Below are 27,418 nucleotides of genomic sequence, written 5' to 3' on the forward strand. Positions count from 1 at the left end.
CGTAACCAGTCAGGAGGGAATATGGAAATGGGACAGATCCATGTTGATGACGTGAGTGTAGACATACTGTGTACCGATTTGCGTGATTTTAGGGCAAAATTTGTAGGAGCAGTGTCCAAAAATGTATTTTGCCAGTATTGGCCTCATGGTGGCGCTAGAAGAGGTCCATGTGAGAGGTTGGAAGTTGTTGTTTGGCAGGCAAGGAGTGCGTGTGCAGAGTTTGGCATGGATAGGGGCAACGGTGGCGGAAATATGAGTTGGGCAAAAGTGTGACGTGGCGTGACGTGACGGACAGACAGACAGACAGACGGACTGACAGACAGCCAGTGGAGGTTTTGATAGTAACTGCGACCTGACGGTCGCAACAAGGGTTTCATACGAAACCTAATGTTTTACTTAACCAGTAAGACTCCCTAATCGGGAGATAAGCGACCGTCAGGTCGCATGTAAAATTGGCCTGATGGTGGCGCTAATTGGGACAGATCCATGTTGATGACATGAGTCTTGACATATTGTGTACCGATTTGCGTGATTTTAGGGCAAAATTTGTAGAAGCAGTGTCCAAAAATGTGTTTTAAAAAATCGGCCTGAAGGAGGCGCTAATTGGGACAGATCCATGTTGATGACATGAGTCTTGACATATTGTGTACTGATTTGCGTGATTTTAGGGCAAGATTTGTAGAAGCAGTGTCCAAAAATGTGTTTAAAAAAAAACGGCCTGAAGGTGGCGCTAAATGAGACAGACCCATGTTGATGACATGAGCCTAGAAATACTGTGTACAGATTTACATGATTTTACGGCAAACATTGTAGGAGCTGTGTCGAAAAATGTATTTTGCAAGAATCGGCCTCATGGTGGCTAGAAGAGGGCTATGTGAGAATTGAGGGGTTTGGCATGGATAGGGGCAACGGTGGCGGAGATATGAGTAGGGCAAAAGTGTGACGTGTGACAGACAGACTGACGGACTGACCGACAGACAGCCGGTGGAGGTTTTGATAGTAACTGCGACCTGACAGTCGCAATTAAAAGTATCAATACTGCAATATAGAAATAGTTATTGTAATTGAGTAAAATTAGGCCTACAAAAGTCTTGGGCAAAAAAAGTTTTCAAATACTTGAAAATAGCTGATCTACAAGCGCACAGTGAGCTTGTAGATGGGCTAATTTCAAATATAGGCTACTCTACATGGTTAGTGTATGTTTTGTAATACTAATCTAAATCTACAAAGTAACAGGCTATTCATATAAACTAGTACTATAGCCTACTAAGTGTTCAGATAAACGTATTGAAGTAAAAATGGTTTGCTTTAAATAGTATTAAAAACATTTAAATGAGGTTTAGTTTAAGGCTTTGATCATTAAAGCCTTTAAAAAGTGTGATGTGTTTTAGTAAAAACGTAATCTGCATTTCATACTTAATTCATTAGGAGTTTTGTTTTGTTTTGTTTTTTATTTTAAAAGCAATGTTTTTCCTGTTATGATCTGTATCAGCATTTATTGGGTTAACTCTGCAGGGACAGTTGTCAGCGTAACACAGCCCGGACGTGAAGGGAGGGAGAGAGATCACGTGAGCGGAGAGAGGGAACATGAAGACAAGTGAACAGTGATTCAGAGTGAGACGTTCTGTATTATATCATTTCAAAGTGTTTGCTGTGCACAAACCAGTTGTAGTTTGGAGTCCTGTGAGTGTTTACACAACTATCTGGGAGGAGGAAAAGCTGCACGTTTGGCAAGAGAAGAGGAATTTCTTCACGAGGTTCAGAGACTGTTTTGTTTTGCTACAAGCTAACGCTAAAGCTAACAAGCTCAGTGAGTTTAGAGTCAGTTCATTGCACTGGACATTGCATTGGACAATCCAGACAACAACCAGAGCTTCACTTATAGTTCTCTGGCAACGTGGGATGAGAAGATTGTGTTCGGACTGTGATGTGCTAACCTGCTGCTAGACCTGTGCCTGAGTGACTGAGTTTGGAGCTTTTGAGAAGGTAATATTACTTTTTGCTTTTTTTTTTTAAACTTTTTTTTCTACTTACAGTAGTGATTTTATTCCTGAAAGAAGAGGGGTATTTCACATTCAGGTTTTCAACCTGCTAACTGTTGTTTAAAATTTGTATTATTCTATTTACTATTTTTGCACAGTCATTGCTATGGGGGGGGGACTCAGTTACTAGGCCCAATGTGGAGGGGCCTTTATTATTTTATACTTCAGCTATTGAAAAATAGCAGATTTACAAGCTCACAGAGCGGCACCGTTACTAGGCCCAATGTGGAGGGGCCTTTATTATTTTATACTTCAGCTGCGCTGTGAGCTTGAACATCTGCTATTTTTCAATGGTTAAAGCACAAAATGTGAGTGAATCCTTGTACCCAGGGCCCAGAATTTGGTGCGACACCCCTGTCCTCAACAGGTGGTCCACGACCCCTAGGGGGTACGGAGGTACTGCAGGGGGTCCATGAAATTGTTGCTGGATTATTATTATTAAGTGTGCCTGCCATGCAATGCAATGGCAAAACACTTATTGTGATCCGCCATACTTATAATGTCGCCACACAATTTCGGCAGGTAATAACCTCCGCACAATTTACGGCATCAAAACGTGTGGCTCGGCCGGGAATGGGGTGCTATTACTTTTCTTTCCGATCCGCCTTACGATGGCGACGTAATTCGCCAAAAAACTATGCGCTAAATAGTCTGACGGTTTCCGGTTTTACTGGTTCGATCCGGTTTACTTGATGATACCGGTTCAGTTTATGAATACCGACTAAACCGAGTAAAAAAACAAAAAAAAGAAAAGTATCCAATTAAAATATATTTTACAAATGTAAACGTTTGCTGACGGTGTCACGTGTATTTTCCGACAGCATTAAATTCATTCTGTATTGTATTTATTATGTTTGTGTATACAGTATACTGAATGTCAGTGGAGCGCAGATCTGCCACTGTTGACAGCTCACTGGCTGCTCAGACAGCCACCCCGCCTCCTCTCCCCCTGTCCTCTTCATTCAATAACAACTGGATACACGCGTAGGGGTGGGCGATATGGCGATAATTATCGTCTCGGCGATACAGCTTTGCCACGATATGCTATTTCAGATTATCGTTTCTCTCGTGATACAGTGAATGCACATTCTGTGAGTCGCATTTCTATACTTTAATTTATACTTCCATGTACGACGGTTTCGTTTACAAAAAAGAACAGATCTACAAGCTTCCAACTCGGTGCGACGCAACGCATTGTTTGCTTGAAGATCTGCTGGCTTTCCACACACGCTGCTTACGTCCCCGCCCCTTCTTGCCAGAGGGGGAAACTAATGTCAGACGCTGCCGCGGGCACAAAGAAACAGCAACAATGGACAACGGGGAAGATTACGCAGATGAGGATGCATTTGTCCCCAAAAAGAACAGTACGTCGGTGGTATGGAACTACTTTGGCTTCTCCACAACAGACAGGGACCAAACAAACGTAATTTGCAAACTTTGCAGAAAAGATAATCTGCCAATGAAAGATGGCAACACGACGGGGATACGACACCACCTCAAAACAAACCACGAGAAAGAATATGCAGAAATGCAAACATTACAAGGGCCTCGCCATGCAACGCCTGCAGCCACACAAGCTCAACCCAAACAAACCACATTAAAACTGGCATTTGATAAAGGCATTCCCTATGAGAAGAGCAGCAAACGCTGGAAAGAGATCACCGAGGCGGTGGCATATTATATCGCCAAGGATATGCGCCCAATAAAGTCAGTTGAAAACAAGGGCTTCGTCAGGTTGCTGAAAATACTCGACCCACGGTATGTGTTGCCCAGTCGCAAGCATTTTTCCAAAACGGTCATTCCCAAACTTTACACCGAAACCCGTGAGAAGACAGAAGAGCAAGTTCAGAAAGCCCTGTTTTTTTCAACAACGAGTGATCTATGGTCTAGCCTCACGTCGGAGCCATATTTAAGTCTGACCATTCATTTTATTGACGGCTGGAAGCTGAAAAGCGTGTGTCTCCAAACGATATACTTCCCAGTAGACCACACAGGGGAGCTCATCGCATATGGCCTAAAGAACCTGCTCCAAGCCTGGGGACTGAACGAGGACAACATGACGTGCATGACCACAGACAGCGGGTCAAACATGGTGAAAGCTTTGAATGAAAACGGCTGGACTCGCCTGCAGTGCTTTGGACATCGACTTCACCTGGCCATCGGTGAGTAGAATGTTGCCACTGGCATTCAGATACGGGAGTTTTATCATAATACTTTAATTAATATATGACGACAACGAGAGAGAGAGAGAGAGAGAGAGTGTGTGTGTGTGTGTGTGTGTGTGTGTGTGTGTGTGTGTGTGTGTGTGTGTGTGTGTGTGTGTGTGTGTTAGGGCTGGGTTCGGTAACCGCCGTACCGCCGTATCGCGGTATACCGCGGCCTACCGCGGTGTCAGGGTCCTTACCGCGGTCAAAAAAGACAAAAAAATAGGCTATTTTTATTGAGAACGAGCGAGTTTTAAAACGGGGGAGAAGCGAGGACCGCATGCGCTCCATGCCGCTCTGCTCTGGGCCGTGTACCACACGTTGGAAGCCGCCCACATTAGGGCTGCACAATTAATCGTTTTTAAACCGAAATCGCGATTTGGAACCACGCAATTAGCAAAATCGCAAAGGTGCAAATAATCGCAAAAGTGATTTCTGTGTGACGGTGGCTCCCCTCCTCCGTCCCCTGCATACATGTGAAACTTATAGTGTGTCTTAGGGTGCATTTTTTTGCCTTGATGAAAGCAAGGCAGCGACATACGGTACTTTATTCCTTGACAGAATCAAACCATTTGCATGATTGCCAATTTGCCTAGTTATTAATAATCAGTTTCTTTTCAAAAGTATGTACAATAAATATTCTACAGAGGCTTTGGAAGCTTGACTTAAGATAGTGAAGTGATTTTATTTGGTTAAAATAATTTATTATATCAACCTTTTAACAAAAAAACATTGTTTTAACAAAAAAAAACTATCAGTAATCCTACCTTAAAATAAATATATAAATATCGCGAATAAAATCGCAATCGCAATGTTAGTCCGAAAAATCGCAATTAGATATTTCCCCAAAATCGTGCAGCCCTAGCCCACATACGTCACTCACACACACACAGTGCACGCAGGGCAGTAGAGTACGGAGCACAACTCTATGACGGAGCAGCAATGCAGCATATACTTTCTCTGTAATCCACTCGACACAAGGATGTTAATACATGCCTTGTGTTGTGGCATATCTTTTTTTATTCATACGGATTACTGGCGGAGCGCGGGCCGCGTGGACAAAACCGAAAATGAAACTATTTTACTTTCTCCAGCTCCACCGCGTCGCACGTTGTGCTCCGTCCAGCGGCGCGTCGGCGATTTTATAACCTTTTCTGTCAAGTCTTGTAACTAAAACCTGTATATAGCAGCACTCAATCACTGTGATTTGAGAGTTGAGACGTGACGTGAGTTTACAGAATCACTGTACACGATCTGACTACCCTTCCTCTTCTGGTTTGTTCACATAGCTGTTTGTGTCTGAAAAGCCCAAGTAGCTAGCCTACGTTACTATGGTAACCCGACAGTGCAGATCTAAAAGCTCAGAACGCATCGCGGATGCGATGTGGTGTGAGCTTGTAGATCTGCTCCTTTGAAAGCCAGACCCGCTGTGCTGTACGGAGAAGTATATCTCGGGCAGTCAGGCTGTGTCGCCTCTCCACTGTGGAGAGGCGACTTTTGGGAAGATGATTGCAATATTTTGGCTTATCGCCGAACCTTAATTAATAGATACGGGGGTGCGGTAATTACCGCAGTACCGGCGGTAAATGGGAAGACGGTAATCGCGGTAACAAAATGTCCATACCGCCCCAGGCCTAGTGTGTGTGTGTGTGTGTGTGTGTGTGTGTGTGTGTGTGTGTGTGCGTGCGCGCGCTTGTATGCGTGTGCAAGTCAGATGCGGGAGTTTTATCATAATACTTCAATTAATATATGACGACACGACAACGAGTGTGTGTGTGTGTGTGTGTGTGTGTGTGTGTGTGTGTGTGTGTGTGTGTGTGTGTTGTTTGTGACACTTGCTTTGGCAATGTGCACCAAAACAATATAAATATAATTACAAATATGAATAGTTTAATGAAAACGAATTGTGTGATTAACCAATGTGAAACCCTATTTAAATACTAACAATACTATTAGTAATACTTTGTCTAAATGGCCTACAAGTTAGGCCACATTTTCCCTAGTTTGCATTTTTTGGGAAAATAGTTGGCAGAGGTTAAATCAAATTAATAAATATATTCATCTTCTATTTCTTAGAAAATGGTGCCAAAGACCCTCGTGTTGATCGCACTGTATCCATCTTGAAGAAGGTGGTCAGTGCTTTCTCCTTCAGCTGGAAGAAGAAGAGGGAGCTGGCTAGGCTTCAAACAGAGATGGGGCTACCTGAACACAAGCTGAAAACCGACTCACCAACTCGATGGGGTTCCAAACTTGCTATGGTTGAGAGAGTGTTGGAACAGGAAAAGGCCCTTTCTGTGATCCTTAAGGCAGACAAGAAGACAAAGTCTTTGGCCCCTGGTTACAACGAGAAGGATGTGATGGAGTCCATGGTGAAGGCCCTTGGTCCACTGCGGCACTTCACAGATGCACTCTCAGGTGAGGACTGTTGACTGTGTGTCTTTATTTTAATTTTGTATGATTTTAATATTTTAATTGGAAAAGTGGCAACAACTCAATATACTAAATAATCATGATAAAATAAATAACCTGTTATTTGTTTGTCTTTTATTTTATTGTTTAGGTGAGGACTATGTGAGTGTGTCTTACGTGAAGCCAGTCCTTCACCTGTTCAAAGAAGACCTGTTGAAAGCGGATGATGATGACACAGACCTCTCCTTGAAAATGAAGACGACCATTCTCGATTACCTGGCTGAGAAATACAGCAATGCCCACACTGATGACCTGCTGGATATGGCTTCGCTTGTTGATCCAAGATTCAAGACGCAGTACATTGACAGTGACAAGAAAGAGAAGATACTAGCCAGAGCTGTGTCTGAGCTTGAGTCCTTGCTGACTGTCACTGAGCAAGCACAGCGTCCCACAGCATCAGCTCAGCCTCAGCAGCCTGGCCTTCCATCTACCTCCACATCACAGAGCCCTGAGGCAGAAGCACCCCCCGGCCCCCAGGCCCACCACTTCCCCCCCAAAAAGAAAGCTAAGAAATCACTGGCCAACTTTTTGATGACCTCTGCTGTAACTGCAGCCGTCACATCTGCTCCTCCTCCCCTAAAAGAAGCAATAGAGGGAGAATTGAAGTCTTACCTGTCTCTACCAAATTTGCCAATGGCCAGAATTGTAGAAGGGGAAACAATTCCAAATGATCCTCTGGAATGGTGGCAAAAACATGAGGCAAACTTCCCAAGAGTTAGCAAACTGGCTATAAAGTACCTGTGCATTCAAGCAACCAGTGCTCCCTCAGAGAGAGTTTTCAGCACTGGTGGCAATATTGTCACATGCCAAAGGGCAACTCTCAAACCAGAGAAAGTTGATCAACTGATTTTCCTAGCAAGAAATCTGTGACTGTTCTGATCTGTCATAACAAAAAGAGAGAGAGAGATGCTCTAAAGCCGAAAAAGACAGACAGAGAGAGATAAGATGCCCTAAAGAACTAGTATTCAGTCCTAGAGACCATTCCTCAGTGATTTTTATTTTACTGTTACTCTCCTTGTCATGTTAATTAATGTTACATTACTGCCAGACAGTGCTACCTACTCTAAAACAGAAAGTGAATTGTTTGTTAAGCTGTGCCTTGAATATTTTATTTTATTTAGCAAGAGAGTGCACTTTACAGTATTTAGTTAAGTTGTCTACATGTGGTGAAGAAATGTATTTGTTTTACTGAGAAGTGAGAAACAGTGCCTTGAATTTGTTTTACTGAGAGAAGTGAGAAACTGCCTTGAATATATATATTTTTTATTTTCTTTAGCAAGAGAGTGCACTTAAAGTTTTAAGTTGTTTACATGACCAGAGAAAGTTGACCAACTGATTTTCCTGGCAAGAAAGCTGTGACTGTTCTGATTTGTCATACCAAAAAGAGAGAGAGAGAGATAAGATGCTCTAAAGCTGTCTAGTCAAGACAAGGTTGCACTTGCACACTGGTATTTGGTGCCTTGAATATATATATATATTGTCCTATAAAAGAGTGCCCTTGTTTACAGTTTTAAGTTGTTTACATGTACAGTAAGTTTACATGAGAACTGTGCCTTCAATTCAATATTTTTTTGTGCACTTGTACACTGAATTGCAGAATTCATTAAAATCTGCTGCTTGTTGAAAGTTGAAATGGTATTTTGGTCTAAATGGTCTGTTCCGTTACCTTGTAGGTGGTTGTACAGTTAAATAGCTTTAAAAAATCCCATAAAAACCAACATGAAAACGTATCGTGATAATATCGTGTATCGTGATACTGCATGAGTCATATCGTGATAATGATTTTATCCATTATCGCCCACCCCTATACACGCGCTATTGTTTATAGATGCGGTGGACATTGGACAACGTGTTAGAAGCCACACACTGGCACACAGGTCTTCATTGCGTCTTTACAACAATAGCGACGATTTACGTTGTGGTGAACGTGGTCAAATAACCTTTATTGGCTCAACTACAACACGGAGGAAGCAAGCTAGCCAAGCATGTATGCTATCTGAGACAGTATGTATGTAGCCTAGCCTAGCTGTTTGATTGATTATAGCGTTTTCGTGGCGGCGCCGTCCCTTTGGTGGTCCGCCGGGGCCGCGGACCACCACGACCGCCTGTGCTTTGCCCTCCCGGATTCGTAGAGGGGCGGCACGTCCCTCTAGGATCAAAACAAAAAGTAGCCGATCTACAAGCAATCCCAATCCACTGTTTTTTACCCAATTCACTGGTTCTCTGTACAGCAGAGAAAACACAAACACGGCAGAGAGCATTTCCCCCATTCCACAGAAGCAGTAATAGTACAAACAGGAGACATCTCACTGAGAAGATCCATATAGATGTATATAAAATAACAGGTGGCTGTTGATTATGAGGACTCTACAAGAGTTATAATTAATGGCTAAATGGGCACCATAAATGTGTCCGCTTCTATCTGCGCCCCCAAGTGGTCATCATCCGGTATTACCGGTTCGGTCCGGTTTTTAATTAATTACAGAACCGGTTTAAAAAAAATCAAACCGTCACATGATTAGTGCAAAAACCCCATTGACTTTGAATGGGAGAATTTGGCGCCACAAAACTCTGCCATTCTTTTGCTTAGCAACGTGATTTGAATTTTAAAATGCACACACGACTTTGGACTTTGTCCGGCCAATAGGGATGAGCTGTAATTGATTAAGCCCCTCCCCCTCTGTAACAGGAAGTGCCCTTCGCCAAACAGGAAGTGCCTCTATATCTCATGAACCGTTTGTCGTACAGACGTGTGTGTGGCGTTATATGGCTTGATTAAGAGTCCTTATTAACCTTAATTGGTGCTTCCTTCGCCAAACAGGAAGTGCCCTTCGCCAAACAGGAAGTGCCTCTATATCATGAACCGTTTGTCGTACAGACGCGTGGGTGGTGTCATATGACTTTATTAAGAGTCCTTAACCTTAATTGGTGCTTCCTTTGCCAAACAGGAAGTGCCCTTCGTCAAACAGGAAGTGCCTCTATATCTCATGAACCGTTTGTCGTACAGACGATAATGTTAAAGCTAATGCAAAAAATGGTAATGTTATAAAATCTAACGCTAATGCTAACAAAAAATAATAGCGCTAATGCTAACACCAACCACTACACAAGGTTGCACACACTTAGCTAGCTGCAGGCACACTTAAAATGTCTTAGATTGTTTTTATTATTATTCATTTTCAAAATGTATTACTAAAATGGTCCTGCTGCGCTTCCGTCCAGCAGGAAGATGAAAAATGAAGGTGAAGATGAAAAATTGCTGTGAACTTCTGCTGTTATAGTGCCACCAGGAGGCAGATTTTTGCAAACCCTTTGTCTCTGCCAGGCCAAAACTGAGCACACACATTCCCTGGGTGCCAGAGCAGAACCTCTGCCCCATTTTTTTAGCATGGGCTTGTTATTCACCTTATTCCTGGCCCCGCCCCCTGGCTTCTTGTTCATATCCTGAAAGAGGCTGAAAAACATCATTGGGTTTCCTGTGTCTTTGCATTAAAATGTCAGTAGGGGCATTCTGGGCTCTGAATGAACTTGTGTTGCCATGTCTGCTTATAATAAGCAATTTGTGTATTGGAAAATAGTGTAGTTGCTTATTGGGCTTACTTTCTAATATTTTTAAACCAGTGGTTCCCAAATCTTTTCATATGAAGGACCCCAGATTTACATATTTGTCCACAGTCGCAGACCTCCATCTGAAAATATGTGGTGCCAGGGACCTCCACACAGATTTGTGTTGTTAAAATGTTTCAAAAATATTCAAAATATTTTAGTTTTTATTTCCTCAATATTTTTTAAATAGTAAATATACAAGCTCGCAATGTGAGACATGTGAGCTTAAAATAGAAGGTCTACAGTAACTGGATTGATTTCATCCACGGTAACGATATTCAAGTTAGGTTGCAACCTTAATGTGTACAAAGACTTGCAGTCTTTGCAGTGCTTGCTCCGCCATCATATTAACAATTTCTTGTTTCTGATTAATATGCAAAAATCATGATACAGTAAGTTAATATGATTGCAGAGCAAGCACTAGTCTGCACAGATACGGTAGCAAGTCTTTGTACAGAGTAACATTGGAACCTAACTGCCATGAATATTGTGGATGTACCCATCTATTTAATCCAAATTGTCTTCTACCCATTTGTCGATTTGGTCAAAAGAAATTGGTTGAACAGAACTCATATTTTGGGACCATCGCTCCATTGTTTACAATGGATTGTAATACAGGCTGCCACCCCATGTGGACATGTGATCCAAGATGGCCGCAATGTGAATAAGGTCTATGGCGTCACCAGGAGGCGGATGTGTGCAAAACACATTTTTGGACAGTACTTCTAACGATTTTGTCCAAAAGTCACGCAAATCGGTCATTAAACGAAACAGGTCTTTCAGATTTTTCTAATTCCATCCTGATTGGCTAAGACTGGCTTTTGCAAATGTGCTCCCTTTTGAACGAAATGCCTCAAATCATGAACACAGAGTGCGATTTGAGTGACATTCCCACTAGGCAGAGGAAGAAATGCCATTTAAAAATGTTCAAATCAGCCTCATGGAGGCGCTATAACGGGCCGATTCGTGTTTTTACCAATAACTCCACCGATCAGTGTAAAACTTTGTATGGGCACTCACATCTGCTTTTCATAGTGCCACCAGGAGGCTGACTTATGTAAAACATATTTTTTTAAATTACTCCTTCAGATTTGTTCCAAACATCATGGGAATCAGTACAGAGTATCACTATAGGCAAGTGATCAAGACTGAGCTGTCCGATAATTCATATCATGGGAATCAGTACAGAGTATCGCTATAGGCAAGTGATCAAGACTGAGCTGTCCGATAATTCATATTCCATCCTAGTTGGCTTAGATTGGCTTCCAAAGTTTCCAGGATTGGTCCGTTTTTAACAAAATGCCTTATATCATAAAAGCAGCTTGTGATTATCGTGCAATTTTGCACGTACAGTCCCAATAGGTCAAGGAACAAATACCACCCTTTTCACATTGGAATATTATAGCGCCACCAGCAGCTCAATTTGAGCAAAACACATCTTTGGAACAAAATGCCTCAAATCATGACAGGCCACAGATGATATGGCACTCTTTTCACATTTGCCTATCACATTGGAGACCTGTGCTTGGAAGAGCGCTGCTCCTATTTATTTATGCATTCATTTATTTATTTTTATTATTATTTACAATAAGTGCACTGTATCCCCTTTATGAACAAAACATGTCTAAAATGCCTAACCTCCTATTTACGTACATTTTGCATTTTGTTTTTACAGCATCAAGAAATGAGTCTCCAACCTCTGTCAAGTCACCATCAAAGTCCAGCTACTCGACCACCTTTGCCTCAAATTCCTCAAGCTCTTTGTCTTCAAGCGATGGCAGGAGGAGGAAGAAGTTGTACATAAACTGGAATGATATTACATAAGCTGCAAAGGAATCGCTAGCCCTAAAACATTACTACTTCTGTTTGTGCACAGCCTTCATTTAAGAATTAATTACCTCCTTTTATTGACCTAAAGTGAAAAGAAAGATAAATAGTAAGTCGTTAATGTTTTACAGACATGTTCCCACTTTGCAACATGTAGCTGAAAAATGCCTATTTAAGGTGTTAATGAATGCCTAATTAACGATTTGTTGATGTTAATAATACACCTTCAATGTTAATAAGACACTTTATTAGGGATTTGTTGATGTTAATAAGACATGTTCCCACTTTACAACAGGTACCCACAAAATGCCTATTTAACGTGTTAATGAACTCCTAATTAACGATTTGTTGATGTTAATAATACACGTTCAATGTTAATAAGACACTTTATTAAGGATTTGTTGATGTTTATAAGACATGTTCCCACTTTACGACAGGTACCCACAAAATACCTAATTAACATGTTATTGAATGACTAATTAAGGATTTGTTGATGTTAATAAGACATGTTCCCACTTTACAACAGGTACCCACAAAATGCCTATTTAACGTGTTAATGAATTCCTAATTAACGATTTGTTGATGTTAATAATACACGTTCAATGTTAATAAGACTTTATTAAGGATTTGTTGATGTTTATCCGACCTGTTCCCACTTTACGACAGGTACCCACAAAATGCCTAATTAACATGTTATTGAATGACTAATTAAGGATTTGTTGATGTTAATAAGCCATGTTCCCACTTTACAAAAGGTACCCACAAAATGCTTATTTAATGTGTTAATGAATACTTAATTAATGATTTGTTGATGTTAAGACGTTCAATGTTAACACACATTGTTAAGGATTTGTTGATGTTAATAATACATGTTCAATGTTAATAAGACATGTTATTAGGGATTTGTTTATGTTAATAAGACGTGTTCCCACTTTACAACAGGTACCCACAAAATGCCTAATTAACATGTTATTGAATGACTAATTAAGGATTTATTGATGTTAATAAGACATGTTCCCACTTTACAAAAGGTACCCACAAAATGCCTAATTAACGTGTTAATAGATGCCTAATTAACGATTTGTTGAAGTAAATAAAACTGTTTCAACATTAATAAGACACTTTATTAAGGATTTGTTGATGTTTATAAGACATGTTCCCACTTTACAACAGGTACCCACAACATGCCTAATTAATGTGTTAATGAATGCTCAATAAAGAATGTATTAATGTTAATCATGCACTGTCTCAATGTTAATAAGAAATCTATTTAGTACTTGTTAATGTTTATACAATATTATTCCACTTAAAACAGTTGTTAATTAAGTATCTTAACAATGTATATATTCTTATATAGTATTCATAATGCATTTATTAATAATTATTATGATATAAGTATCTTATTAGTAGATTATTAATTGTTAATTAGGTGTCTTATGAATAGTTGATAGAATATTGATATTAATTAAGATGGTTTATTAACCTGTATTAAAATATAATAAGGCTTATTGGTTACTTATAAGTTGTTAATTAACCGTTAGTAAGGGATCTTTTCGTATAGTTTATTGGGTCTTAATTAACGTGAATTGGCTTTCTTATTAGACGTTTATTAACATGTATAACTCATATAATAAGGTTTATAGATGACTTATACGTTGTTTATTAATGTTTAATTAGGCATTGTATACATGTCTAATTAAGTTGTTAAAACGTTCTTATTAATCTTTTATTAGGCAGTATTAAGTATATTATGTTTTATAAGTATCTTATAAGTAGTTTAATAATGTTTATAAGACTCTTATTATATAGTTTATTATGTGTTTATTAAGGTTTAATAACGTTCTTATTAGAGTTAATAACAAGTTAATAAGTATCTTATTAACTGTTAAGTGTTTATTAATGGCACCTTATTATAAAGTGCTACCAATAATTCTAGGCCTAAAATAATTAATGTAAATGTCCACCACTCCCAGGACGCACTGGCTATGACATGAGACGCACACAAGATGCATGGGAATAATATGAGTGATTTGGAGAGACACTTGATGGAGTGGGACAGGTCTAACCTTCAGAGATATACTGACTGTCCAGTAGACTGGTGTAAGTGTGAATGTCATTCTCTAAGCCCAGTAGGAGAAGAAAAGACCCCCGGCCACCGTGAGTCAAAGCAGTACAAGAAGGAGAAAGAAGGTTGTTAATATAAAAACAGAAGACATTATTGTTAGAATCATAATTCATGTTAGCTGTAGTGACACTCCATCATGTTAGCTGGTAGGGCTGTCACAATTATTACATAATCGTCTAATCGCAATTATTTGACATAATCGCAACTATTTTGTGATAATCGTCATAATCGTTTACATGTTGAAAAATGTTTATATATGTTCAAACATTTAAAAAAATAGTGGAAATAGCAGATCTACAAGCTCACAACGTGCCGCGATGCGACACGTTGTGAGCTTGTAGATCGGCTATTTCCACTATCAATGTTCTTTTTAAAGTGTAAAGTTGTGAAATATGTCCTTAATTTATTTGAATATTTAGGTTATGTGTCATATCTGCCATGTGCAACTTCAAAGCCTACAGGCCAAACAGAAATGTAATTGTAAAAAAAAACAAAAAAACAACACAATTATCTGAGTGACAATTAATCATCATGTAAAATGTCAAAATTGTGACAGGCCTATAAGCTGTAGTATTTCTGCTTGGTCACCATTAGTAGCATCAGGTTGCATCGTTGGAGCAGTGAGGAGCCTGTGCCTTACCTCCTGGACTGGTGCCGTCTGTCAACACCTGCATGCTGGAAATACGAGACAACTCCACCTCAAAATGACTCTCTCCATCTAGGAACAGATACCTGATGAGGGATGGAGGTTAGGGAAGGAGGGTGGGAGGGACAGAGAAAGAGAGAGAGAGAGAAAGAGAGGTGTTGGGAGCTTGTATAAATCAGGCTTCATTGTGGCTAGTTGAGTTTTACAGACCGCCACAGGTCAGGAGTCAATTGACCCTTTGTCAAGTCCCACGCCTCTTCACACGTCACCCATTGGTTGCTGTGTCTTGGTGGGACACTCGGTGGGACACTCCATCCACTACCATTTTAATTCAGTTGCTTCGTATTGTTATTCTGTATGTTCAATTCAAATTTCAAACTTGGTTTCAATCAAAATGGAGCTGCTCAGTGGCAGAATAGTGACTTAGCATGTTTTTAAATGTTTTCATTACTCCAAAAAATATGTTTTAGCAAATTCAACATAAATAAGGCGGAACCAGGGCGGGACAAGGCAGATAGAGCCTGCTGGTTGGTCAATCAGGTACCAACCAGAAGGCTAACAAAGGGCGAATTCTGGACGGTGTCTAAAGAAACAGTGACAGCACAGTACCTGTGGTTATTGGAGAGACGACACATCATGGTCTCAGACTTGTCTGTTGTGCCCAGAGTGACCACAAATGTCCCGCCTAAGAATGAACAGAACAAAAACATTGCTGAAACACCCATTTTCAACTTCGTATAATCCGTCCTCACCAATGCTCATTAGTACCATTTCTGTCTACTCACTCAGTGGCTCAGAGATGGGCTGTAGACGGTTCAGCAACCTGCCGACCAATGATATCACCCACCGGTGGGGATTCTAAGCTAATGGAAACTACAGCCGCTGTCTTCACAGAAAGTTAGCGCGCTGAAATAGAAGCCACTGTTCTTGCTTCTATAAAAAGCTAACCTCTGAGATGCTGACCGACTAGACAGAAGTGGCACTTTCTTTGGCTTCTTATAACGATTGCAATTAGAACTGCAGACTCACTCCCTTGCTTCAGACTTCACCTTAGCCCTAAGCACTTACCATAGCACTTACCGTAGCTCTAATTGCCTACCATCAACAATGACCATACATTTAATTTAGATAGCAGTTCTTATATGTTTTGATCTTTCATAGTTTTTCTTTTTACTGAATAGGTGCTTGGTCTACCTACGTTTCTCTTAGATTATTATTTCTATGCATTTAATGTATTGATGTTGATGTGCTGACGTTTTCTTATTGTAAATCGCTCTGGATTAAGAGTGTCTGCTAAATGCCTAAATTGAGTATTAGTGAGGACCAATTACTGTATACAAAGGTTGAAAATGGGTGAATTGCTCCTTTACTAAATTGAATTTAGTAGAAATAGAAAGTTCCATATAAGATGTACACTGCAGTCCAGCACAATGAAATCTACCAAAGCCCTGTTCCACTGAGCTATTGATAATAATGTCACTATGAATAAAGCATATGAGGCCAACCCACTCTTCCCCATGGAGCACCATACATACGGCTAATGGATTTTTCATTAAGAGCCTGGCTGAGTGACACGGAGTGGTGGCGAAGGGCCTTATTTATAACCACAAACTGAACTAAACCAGGCCAGACCATGCAGGCACGAGGATGGGTGTATATACTGTCATGAATGGTATGAAAAAGCAGCGGTTTACCGCTCACCATTTTCAATACTTGAATGCAATCTTAGATTAGATTAACATGTGCGGTGAATATTATTGCCTCACTTATGTGCAACACTGGCTTGACAATGTGGCTTAGAAACTGAAGTTAATGTCAGCTAGCATCGACCATATAGAATAATGTGTTCGCTATAAACACTTGCTATTTAAAACACTTGCTTAAACTGTTTACTGTTTAGGCTTCTGTTTGTGTATTCTGTGTGCATATGAACTTTATCTGAAGATAAGCAAGAACTCAAGACTAGAATAATCGGACACACAAAAAACAATGATGATCCCTAAACATATCTAGTAGTCTCATATCATATCAATATAATATTGATATAAAGCCAAGCACTACCTACTGTAGGTGCACAGTAAAAGAAATGTTTTACGGTATTGCTGGATGATTATTAGAGTGAATGGCAATAAGATGGAGGGAGCAGAGAGGTCAAGAGAAATGCAGTTACAGTAGGTCAGTGCTTGTGGTAAACACACACTAACATGGTTAAGTCACCAGGACAACCAACAGAAGGCTTTCCATTGATTATATGATGCGTTTCAACACGCTATTGTAACTAGTGTGTCCTAAAACAACAGATGAAAGCAGTTTAGAGAACTTTCTCTGTTTGTACTATAGTAATCCAGTTCAATGCCGTTCGCGATTTTGGAGAGTCCTAGCCCACCGATATTTTGTCACAAAGTTGCTGAATGGATTCCAGTCAATTTGAAAAACATACGTTTAAAAAAAATCTAAAAAGCTGATACAATCATCACACAATGCTTCAAAGGATTTGAAAACCTATACATCGGTCAGGCTCTACTACATTATGATAAAGCTGCCCTGAAGCAAGATATAAATGAAAGAGTTCCACAAACCCACAGTATTAGTCTGACTTTTAAACAGGGATTCAATCTGACAATACTACCTATTAACAACCATGGTGCCAAACTCGTTCAGTAACGAGTTAAGGCCACTAGGTGTCACCATGCCAAAAGGAGTTGTCTCGTCCAGAGACGAGACAACGAAGGGTTAACTGTAAGTGCTGCTGCCTGCCCTCTGAATGACCCGAGTCCATACATCACCCCGTAGCAGAGAGAGAGAGAGGGAGAGAGGAAAAAAAGGCACACGCTGGTTGCATTGTTTTCCATTCTACTCTGAAACATAAAAAGGGCTTTATCTCTGAATGAGGTGCAAAGAACGCCAGGGAAGCAGAGACTCCTGTTTGGATTTTAGTTTCGCGAGCTTTTGTAAACAAAGGGATTATCTTCCTCAATCGTCAGTGGACACCCACGTGCACACGCACGAAGCTTCCGAGGCTCTTCAAAATAAAGCGTGAGTGAACGGCGGCAGCAGCAACAGCTAGAAATGTTATAAACCTGAGCAGCCCATGTGTTAATAATATGTATCATACACAATGTGTATAATGGATATGTTATTTTCTGTGTGTGAAACCAACGTGCAACTAAGTATAAATACAATTTTACCTTTCTGACCAGTATCGGGAGATAAGCGACCGTTAGGTCGCATACATAAACTTTAGAAGGCAATGGTAGCCAATCAGGAGAGAATATGCAAAATGGGACAGATCCATGTTGATGACATGACTCTAGACATACTGTGTACCGCTTTGCGTGATTTAGGGTAAAATCTGTAGGAGCAGTGTCCAAAAATGTGTTTTGCAAGAATCGGCCTCATGGTGGCGCTAGAAGAGGGTCATGAGAAATTAAGGGTGGAGGTTGTGGTTTGGCAGCCAAGGAGTGTGTGTGCAAAGTTTGGCATGGATAGGGCAACGGTGACAGAGATATGAGTAGGGGAAAAGTGTGACGTGATGTGTGACGGACAATGACAGACTGACAGAGTGACAGCAGTGGAGGTTTTGATAGTAACTGCGACCTGACGGTCGCAATCAATTCAAAATTCTGCTCACCTCCCATGAGCACTTTGAGCTGTTTGTCATAGAACTCCATCTCTTTGTGAGAGACGAGGCTGCACTCTGCACACTGCCTGACAGGATCCACAAAGCACATCCTGGGCAGGGCCACCTTCCTGCTGCAGCATTTGTCACAGAAACAGCGGCCACACCGACGACAGTGGTGCTGTGGGAGACAAGCAAGACACAGCCACTACTATTAGTACTATTACTTTAGTCGTGCGCACTGCGTCATGCACTAGAAATTGCCAATCTGTTGTGAGATTGTAGATCGTCTATTTTCAGTGCGTGAAACCGGCACGCATATCAGGCCTTACTGTTAGTAATAATAATAATACAACATTCAGGCATTGACACTAAGGCTTGCCCACCTGCCCCCGGCAGGTAAATAAAACGTCAGGGCAGGCGAAGTTGGCTTTCAGGTTGCCCGACCGGGCAAGTGCTCATTTGAGAGGGGACACAAATGTCTATAAACACAACACGAGATATCTGTCTAAACACCTGAACGTGGCCAGTGCGCTGTGTCTTCTGGTCTGTGGAATGTAAAATAAGAGCTCTATTTAGCTATAATGTGCTGTTTTTACTGTTGCTACATTTAAAAATATAAAATAACAAGTGTGAAACCATAGACATATTCAATCATAGCTAAAGTATTTGGTATTTGGATTTGGAGGTATTGAGGTATGACATTTTAATCGCACAGCCCCAGAAAGTAAAGAAATAAGTGTTAAATTGAGCGTTAATTAAAATCGTACCTATCATTTTATAATGGACGATTTACTTTTCGGGCAAGTGGGCATTACCTTCGGGCAAGTAGAACATGACCTGTACTTGCCCGATGGGCAAGTGCCTCTGAGACCTTAGTGTCAACCCCTATGCATTTGTGTCTGACTTTTAAAAACTTTGTGAACTTTGTGTCACAGTTGATAAAAAAAAAGGAATACAACCAAGCTTTGTGATTAAACCAGGAAGAGGGGACAGAGCCCTCTATCAGTTTAGAATGGTAAAAAACAACAACATAAGGGCGCCCGCTGGCCTACTGGTCCAGGCGCATACCACATAAAAAAAATCTTTAAAAAAAAAGAAAAGAAAAAAAAAACATAAAAAACTTCAGAAAACCAGGCCAATCGAAGAACCTTTGTCTGCCTATCATTAAGATCGTCAACCAATCACATTCTTGTATTGACTGTTGCTGACATTTCATGAGGCATACAGAAATATAAATGTAGGTGTAGGGGCAGAGTTATTACTATGTATGATTCCGTTTATCTTGGAAAATCCTCGTATCTCCAAGTTTCAAATGTGTACGTTCTTTCGCAAAGTAAAGCCCTGCTTCATCATACAAGGACGTCGCACAAAAGTAGTGAAAACAGCAGATCTACAAGCACACAACGCCTCGCGGTGCGAGGCGTTGTGTGCTTGTAGATCGGCTGTTTTCACTAGTTTAAATCATTTTAAAAATTATAAATGCAAAGCCAATGGTTTTGGACATACAAGGTTTTCACCCGACACCGACGTTATATTTCCTCGCTCATAGCTCCTCAGAGATGCCTCCTAGTCCTCACTCCACACTCCATGGAGCAGGACTGGCACGACTGTCAAAATTGCAGGCCAAATTAAACTTCTGGTTCAAGTGAGGATAGAGGAGTGAGGAAACATCTGGCCAGAGACTTACATATATTAGAATGTACCCAAAGAGACACTATGTTTGTGTCTCAAACGGCCCTAACAAGAGGATACATAACATCTCTCATCTCACTGGCCATTTAATTGTCTAATTGCGATTTGCAACATAATGTGCTATCATCACACAGTCAAATTAAACAAGAATATCTATCAGTCAGAGTTCTCCAACCTGTTTAATTTATGCTGCTCATTGTTGAAGGGAAGTCACCGCACACTCGCACAGCCCTAAGGGTCTGTCACCGAGTACGTGGATGGAAGCCCATCCATCCGGTTTCACAACAGAAATTATGCTTCTAGTGTTGCAAGTGTAATTTTTGTCTAACTTTGTGGCTTTTTCCATATAAACTCATACAACAGTGACTTGCACCCACAGCAGTGTAACAAACAAAACACAGTAACACACCTTTCTTGTGATGAAGTCAAACTTGGCATCACACTGCATACATCTGGGACACTGGAAGGAAAATTGAAAACAGGATGTTATGCAAGCTATGGTGCTGCTGGCTGGATTCAAGTCCAGCTCCAAGCAGCTCAACAGGGCAAAAAGGTGCTGAATCACACAAAATGTTTAAGCGGAAGATATTTCCTCACGTGTTGAAATAGACCCAGGAAACTGAAATACAAGAGGTCGGTATGCCAGCACAGTTACTTAAATTACAGATATATGATTACAGTTCTAATATTTAGTCCAGCCTTCTTTCTTTTCTCTGTGATATAAGAATTTATATTCAATAGAATATTGAATAAAACTTTTGTAGCACACAATCCTGCATCATTACATTGGAAGTAAACATATTTTTTTCTTTTTAGGTCAAAACTAAGACATTTGCTAGTTACGGTCATTGACAGTCAACTGGCCTTAGAAGAAGCAATATTAACTGCACAGACTTCCAAAGAACCTGCAAAGTGGCTGGAGTATTAAACTGAGAAATGTCAACAGCACTGACTCCACACCAATGTGAACTAGACATGTCTTTCCAGCCAATCCGTGTTTTACAGCTATCATTACAGCGGGGAAAAACATCCTGTGTATGGGAAAACAAGCAGTTAAATAATCATTAACTTGACTGGGTGAGCTCACTTCTGTGCCAAAAGCTTCTCTAAAGCAACCAGTGCAAGCAAGCACTCCACTCCGCTCCAGCTACAGACAGTTCAGTAGGCAGCTCGCATTTCTCCTCCCCAAACCACATAGTGTATTTTATCTGCTTGTATGATGCCATAACCTCGGTCAGCCAAGACAAACCAGGGGGACAGAAGAGGGCTATCGTTACTGAATTGTAGATCAAGGCTTCTCACACTTTCCAGGCCGTGACCGGCGTTGTGAGCATGTAGATCGGCTATTTTCACAATTTCTGCATATTGGCCAATGTTTAATTTGTCATTTTAGAGGTATTAAAGTCCATAAAGTGTCACTTTAGAAATGTGTAGATACTCTCTATACACTTAAACTTGATGTTGGTTTGTTTACTGTTGAGTGAGAAAACAATGTTGCACATTTTTAAGTTAATCATCTGGGGGACCCCCAAAATAATATGGGGACCCCCAGACCCACAGGTTGAGAACCACTGTAAAACGCCTTGCCTCCACTCAGCCAGTCAACAGTCTGTACACCGTTTAGTGGATGCGTTGTTGCTTATCACTACATGCCGCTGGGATAACATAGTAATTAATTATATGAAAACACGTTTTGAGGCGTCATCATGAACTTGAACATGTTATAACGATTTGGCAGACAGCTTAATAAGTTGCAGTTGAGGAACATAGCTGTTAGTGTTAGCTGTTGCTTGCTAGCTCGAAATGAGTTATCTTGACAGGCTGTTACACCCAGATTGGTGACATATCGTAGTATGTGACTCCAGGGTACCACTTGCTTTATAAAAGGCGTTTGGTTATTTCAATAACATAATAGTGTACATGATGACATATTCTCTTGTGAAATTTTGAAACGAAAAGTCAAAAGGTCTCAAATCACATAAATATAGTTTTAATACCTAAAAAAAACTTCAGGCTGATAGTAAGTCAATTAAGTCCCATTATTGTTGTCTACGGTTTCTCACAAAAAAATATATAAACAATAATTTAGATCGAATCATTAGTCAAACAGAGAAGACGTTTTGATAAGGCAACACATTCCATAATAACAAAAACATCGTCACAGAATCAGATAGGTCGCCACTTCTGCAGTAACACCAGACGTGCCTACTATAACAACAACGCCCAGGTCCGACCCAGTGTGGGACCAATGTGGCAGGATGCCATCGTCCTCTCTGTAAAAACACAAAACAAAACAGTACAAACCCCCCAAAAAACAACCGCTACCACCGTACCTCTTTATCCGGAACCCACTGGGGCTCGTCCAGTGAGAACGGACTGTTGAAAGCTCCGTTCTCCGGGATCATGCGAAGGCCACTCGGGCTTCGGACTAATTTTTTGCCATCAGGCACTGAAGACATTTTCCAGCAACAACAGACAGTGCGCCGCGCCGTGCAGTACAGTGGAGCTTCTTTCCGACACAAACTCCCAGACACACCCACAAAACAGTTGATCGACAGGACTCTCGTCAAATCACTGTGGACCATTGGTGACACCACACCACGTGACGTGACCAGTGGAGGTGGTGGAAAAATAACAGTTTTTTTAATTGAGTAAAAGTATCAAATACTGCAATGTAGAAATACTCTAAAAGTCCAGAATTCAAAATGATACTTGAGTAAAAGTATGAAAGTATTGGCATCAAAATGTACTTAAAATATCTAAAGTAAAAGTATAACATGTTTGAAAATAGCAGATCTACAAGCTCACAAAGTGTCGCTTGTCGATCAGCTAGTTTCAACTAGCCAGGTATAAAATAGTGGTTAGAGTGGTTAATGTATGTTTTATAATACTATAATTTAGCCTATATCGGCAAAGTCACTATAACTAAAGTTTTCAAATAAATGTAGTGGAGTAAAAGTACAATATTTGGATCCGAGATGTAACGTATGTTTTATAATACTATAATTTATATCTGCAAAGTCACTAGTAACTAGGCCTAAAGTTTTCAAATAAATGTAGTGGAGTAAAAGTACAATATTTGGATCCGAGATGTAGAAGTAAAAGTATTGGAACTTGGATATACTCAAGTAAAGTACAAATACCTCAAAATTGTACTTAAGTGTAGGCCCTACTTAAGTAAATGTACTTAGTTACTTTACTTAAGTAAATGTACTTAGTTACTTTACACCACTGGACAGTGGACGTGACACAAGGCAAAGGGCAGACTCTTGATCCCATCCCCCCATCCCATAGCCTGGGGGGATCATGGGCATGGCGTCATGATTGGGCCAGAGGGCCAGGGGTCATCAACCTACTGGGCTTGTGATGATGGACATTGGACATACAAAATGAGTGGTCAATAATATTTACCATAAATAAAATACAAAATGTATGGCATGTAATAGACACGATGGAGAATGGAGACACAATGGAGTTTTTAAAGAGGTCCTCATCCCTTTCAACTTTATTATATTTTATTAAGATAAGATGGTAAGTAGGAAAGCTGAGAAGATGTAGAAGGATCCACAGGTAGCCCAATCTGGGAACCCAAAAAAGAAAAAACAGGGTCCTCTGCAGTTTATTTCCTTGAGCCCCGAACTGCCTTGAGAGATTACAGCAGCCTAATAGTTTACACAATATTGCAATTTGCACCACTTTTTATTAATCAGAACCAGCCAAATTATTGTCAAGTAGGCTACATGTACACATTTTCCCCAAACATAGTCGTTAAGTCACGTAATCAAGTCACTTGTTACGAGCCTACGAACATTTTCACCTATATCCAAGCTGCATGTGCACCCCGGGTTGAAAGTGATTAATGCCCACAAAGGTTGATCATGCCAGGCCCCCTGTTGGTTCCGAGACAACATTTCATAGACTATTCACAGACTTGGAATGTTGGAGAAGGTCATTTTGGTTCACCAGTGCATTCTGTAGAAGTACAGTATATGCTCAGAACTCATTAATGTGCCAACCTTAGAACTCAAAACTCATAAGTTGACTTCACAACAAACAGACTTCCAACAGCTCCAAACTGCCAGTCTGTTGTAGTCTGCTCTGCAAGCCACCATCTTTATCTGGAGAACATGTAGTTACTTAAAGGCCCCCATAATGGAAAAGAAGAAGAAGAAAAAAGAAAAGGTTAACAACGCTGCTCTTGAGCCCTAAAACAAGCATATATAGCCTACAGTAGATTTTTTTAAATTAAACATGTAATTTAAACGTGTTAAATTTGTATTGCTCAATTTAAATTTCCTGTCTGTTAGAAAGTCCAAGTAAATAGGGGCACGGTGGCGCAGTCAGTAGTGCTGTCGCCTCACAGCTAGAAGGTCCTGGGTTCGATTCCCGCCGGGGGACACTGTGGGTGCTGGGGGCGTGTTCCCTCCTCCGCGTCATCAGTGCCCACACCCTAGGTGGGGTTGGCAAAAGGGCCTTTCTGTGTGGAGTTTGCATGTTCTCCCCGTGTCTCCTAGGGTAGATACATACCCTCACAAAAACATGCAGTAATCCTGGTCTCTATAAAGCCTCCCCCTGGCCAGCCGGGGCGCCTGATGGAGGGGAATGGAACTAGTTGGAATAACGTGTTCCTTCCACGCGCTACGTCCAACCGGGGAAGCTCCCCCTGTCAGGTGATAAGAAGCGGCCTGCTCACTCCTCATGCATTGAAGGAAGCATGAGCTCAGTTCGGGGCCCTCCCCAGGCTGGCAGAGGGAGAGTAGAGCCCAGGATCACAGCTTAGGCAATTGGCACCGGGTGAAAAAATGGGTTACAAAAATCGTGGGATAAAAATGTAAAAAGAAAAAGAAAGTCCAAGTAAAAAAGAAAAGTCAAATGTTAAAGTCACAGATAGACGAGTCCAAGTTCAATCCCAAATCACAGGTTATTGTTAATGTGAATGAAACCAGACTTCAGTCCGAGACATGACTGCTTTCTGCAGACTGCAGGCATGCTGACTAAATTATGTCCATGGCTTATGGGGTGATTTTTCAGAGTCTGGCATTATCCTTCTCCTGTAAACAAAACCCTCTTATGGTCATCCCTTGAGACAATATGCTGACTGGTGTCTGTTCAGCATGTGTCATTTCAGTTGTCAGTGAAGCGGGCTAATCCTCCAGATTGCTGAAAAGGACTATTGATCTGTACCTCTCAGTCAACAGGTACATACGATAAGTGTTATAGCCAATTTGATCATTGTGATTGCAATTTATTGCGACCGTAGGTCGCATTTAATATAAAAACCTGCCATCCTGGCAGAGATATGCATTCCACTGAGTGCACCTTTTCTAGTTGAACAACTTGATGTAAATAAGGTGTCAAGGATTTGGGGCAACCCGCCTTTCAAGAAAAGATCACAACTTCATATAACCTTCCTGTGTGTATTTAATCAAATGCCTCTGGTCTTGCTAATTGTTTTGTTTCGGTTGATTGAGATGTGGATCACAGTGAAAGATGTGTGGGCCTTCATTGTGCCTTCCCTGAAGAGTGCTGGGAATCACAACTATTTGCAGACTATGCATGTTTTGTGTGAACATATTGGTGAACAATTGGACTTTTTCTGCTTTGACATTTTCTTATAGGATACTGTAAGTTATCATTGTGTATATGTAAATATATATTCTGGGCTGGCAGCAGCAAAAGCACAATTGTTCAGTTTGTATTTTACGTTATAGTTTTGTACCTACAGTATTGATTGCAAAGTTGCAGTGTTACACAGCTGTTTTCACATTTCTTTATTCCATAGGGCTAAATTAGGCCTATATGTTTAATTGTAGGCCTACATAATTACGCCACACTCAATCAGAGGGATAACAGATACACCCAGATACACCACAATCAGCAGTCAAAAATGGAAATATAATGTGTGCAATTAAAAGCAGCAAGGAAATATAGGGACAGTTCCCCTAGCTTTTTATAACCCAACCAGTCTATAAGCAACCACAAATGTCTCAACGCAAAAGGTGCTATAAAGTATATTCTGAAATCACATCAATGTCACTCCAACAATCAAAAATCACACCCGTGTGAACTGAGCGGTGGTTTACCCACCAACCCCCCCCCCCCCCCCCCCCCTCCCCTTGGGCCGCAAAAGTCTAGAGTTCAGGCCGCTTTGTGTGTGTGTGCCTGGTCTGGCCTGGCCTGAAAACAGCGCCCCTCCCTTAACATGTGTGGTCAGAAAAGGTACTACACCACAGGCTTGAGGCTACATACGGACGGACGCACCCACATACATACACGTACGTCTACACACACGGCCACGTATAGGAGCGGCGTGACTACCGCTCAAAAAGTGGGATGATAGCACACACATTACACTGCAAACCTCAAGTGACACTTGTGCTCATCAGAAGGGGGCAGCAAAAAACACTTCGGACAATCCCACAATCCCACATCCCTGTGAGTAGCCTCTTCTAACAAGTATGCCTTACTGTCCCTATGCTACTGGGGCTACTTGTTGGCCCTTCGTATGAAAATAATTATGTGTATCCAGGACCGTCACTAAACTCAACAAGTCAGATTCTGTAACACACCCAGCCCAGACAAAGCGCACTTTCTGATAATGCGCTCCACAATTAGTTTTAATCGCAGTAAAACATCCTGTGTGTGTGTGTGTGTGTGTGTGTATGTGTGTGTGTGTGTGTGTGTGTGTGTGTACGTTGTATACTCACTGTCAGCCAGCGTTTGCACCTGCTCCCCCAGAGTCTTAAAGTAGGGATGTCCCAGAGCATCTTCTGCAGACACACGCTTCTTAGCCTCAAACTGGAGAGAGATAGTTTATATTAATTTATATTATTTATAAAACTGATGGAAAATACATAAGTCAGGGGTCTTCAACGTTTTCAGGCCAAGGATCCCTTAGGTGAGAGAGAGAGATGAAGCAGGGACCCCCCCCCACAACCTGTTCATAGATTCCATATAGTTTCACGGCCCCATATCAAATATCAAACGTTCGTCTGAGATTATCTTTGGCCTTGTGAACATGTCAGAGATCAGCTTTTAGCTTACCTTGTCTTATGGAGTGAAATGATCTCAAATGCCTTCAGATCTAACGCAACTTCTCTCCATCTTCAAGTTCTCATCAGAATTTCAATACTCCTCTTCCATCACTCAGCTTCCCTTCTTCTCTATTTCAGCCTCTGCCTGTAA

The 27,418-nt window shown here is 40.9% G+C and overlaps 1 protein-coding gene across 1 annotated transcript in view; it reads right to left on the reverse strand.

Annotated features, from left to right (window-relative positions):
* zfyve21 (zinc finger, FYVE domain containing 21) overlaps positions 1-22,694 on the reverse strand; it is a 40,629-nt gene extending 17,935 nt beyond the window's left edge. The window contains exons 1-5 of the mRNA XM_080750758.1: positions 22,567-22,694; positions 20,643-20,693; positions 18,551-18,719; positions 15,529-15,604; positions 14,914-15,005 (exon numbers count right to left, since the gene is read on the reverse strand). Of these exons, the coding sequence (XP_080606884.1) occupies positions 14,914-15,005; positions 15,529-15,604; positions 18,551-18,719; positions 20,643-20,693; positions 22,567-22,692 (514 nt within the window). The 5' untranslated portion in view covers positions 22,693-22,694. The remainder of the gene's footprint in view (positions 1-14,913; positions 15,006-15,528; positions 15,605-18,550; positions 18,720-20,642; positions 20,694-22,566) is intronic.
* Positions 22,695-27,418: the final 4,724 nt, after the last annotated feature.

Source organism: Nannobrachium achirus (assembly GCF_963921795.1).
Source record: "Nannobrachium achirus genome assembly, chromosome: 20".
NCBI lineage: Eukaryota > Metazoa > Chordata > Actinopteri > Myctophiformes > Myctophidae > Nannobrachium > Nannobrachium achirus.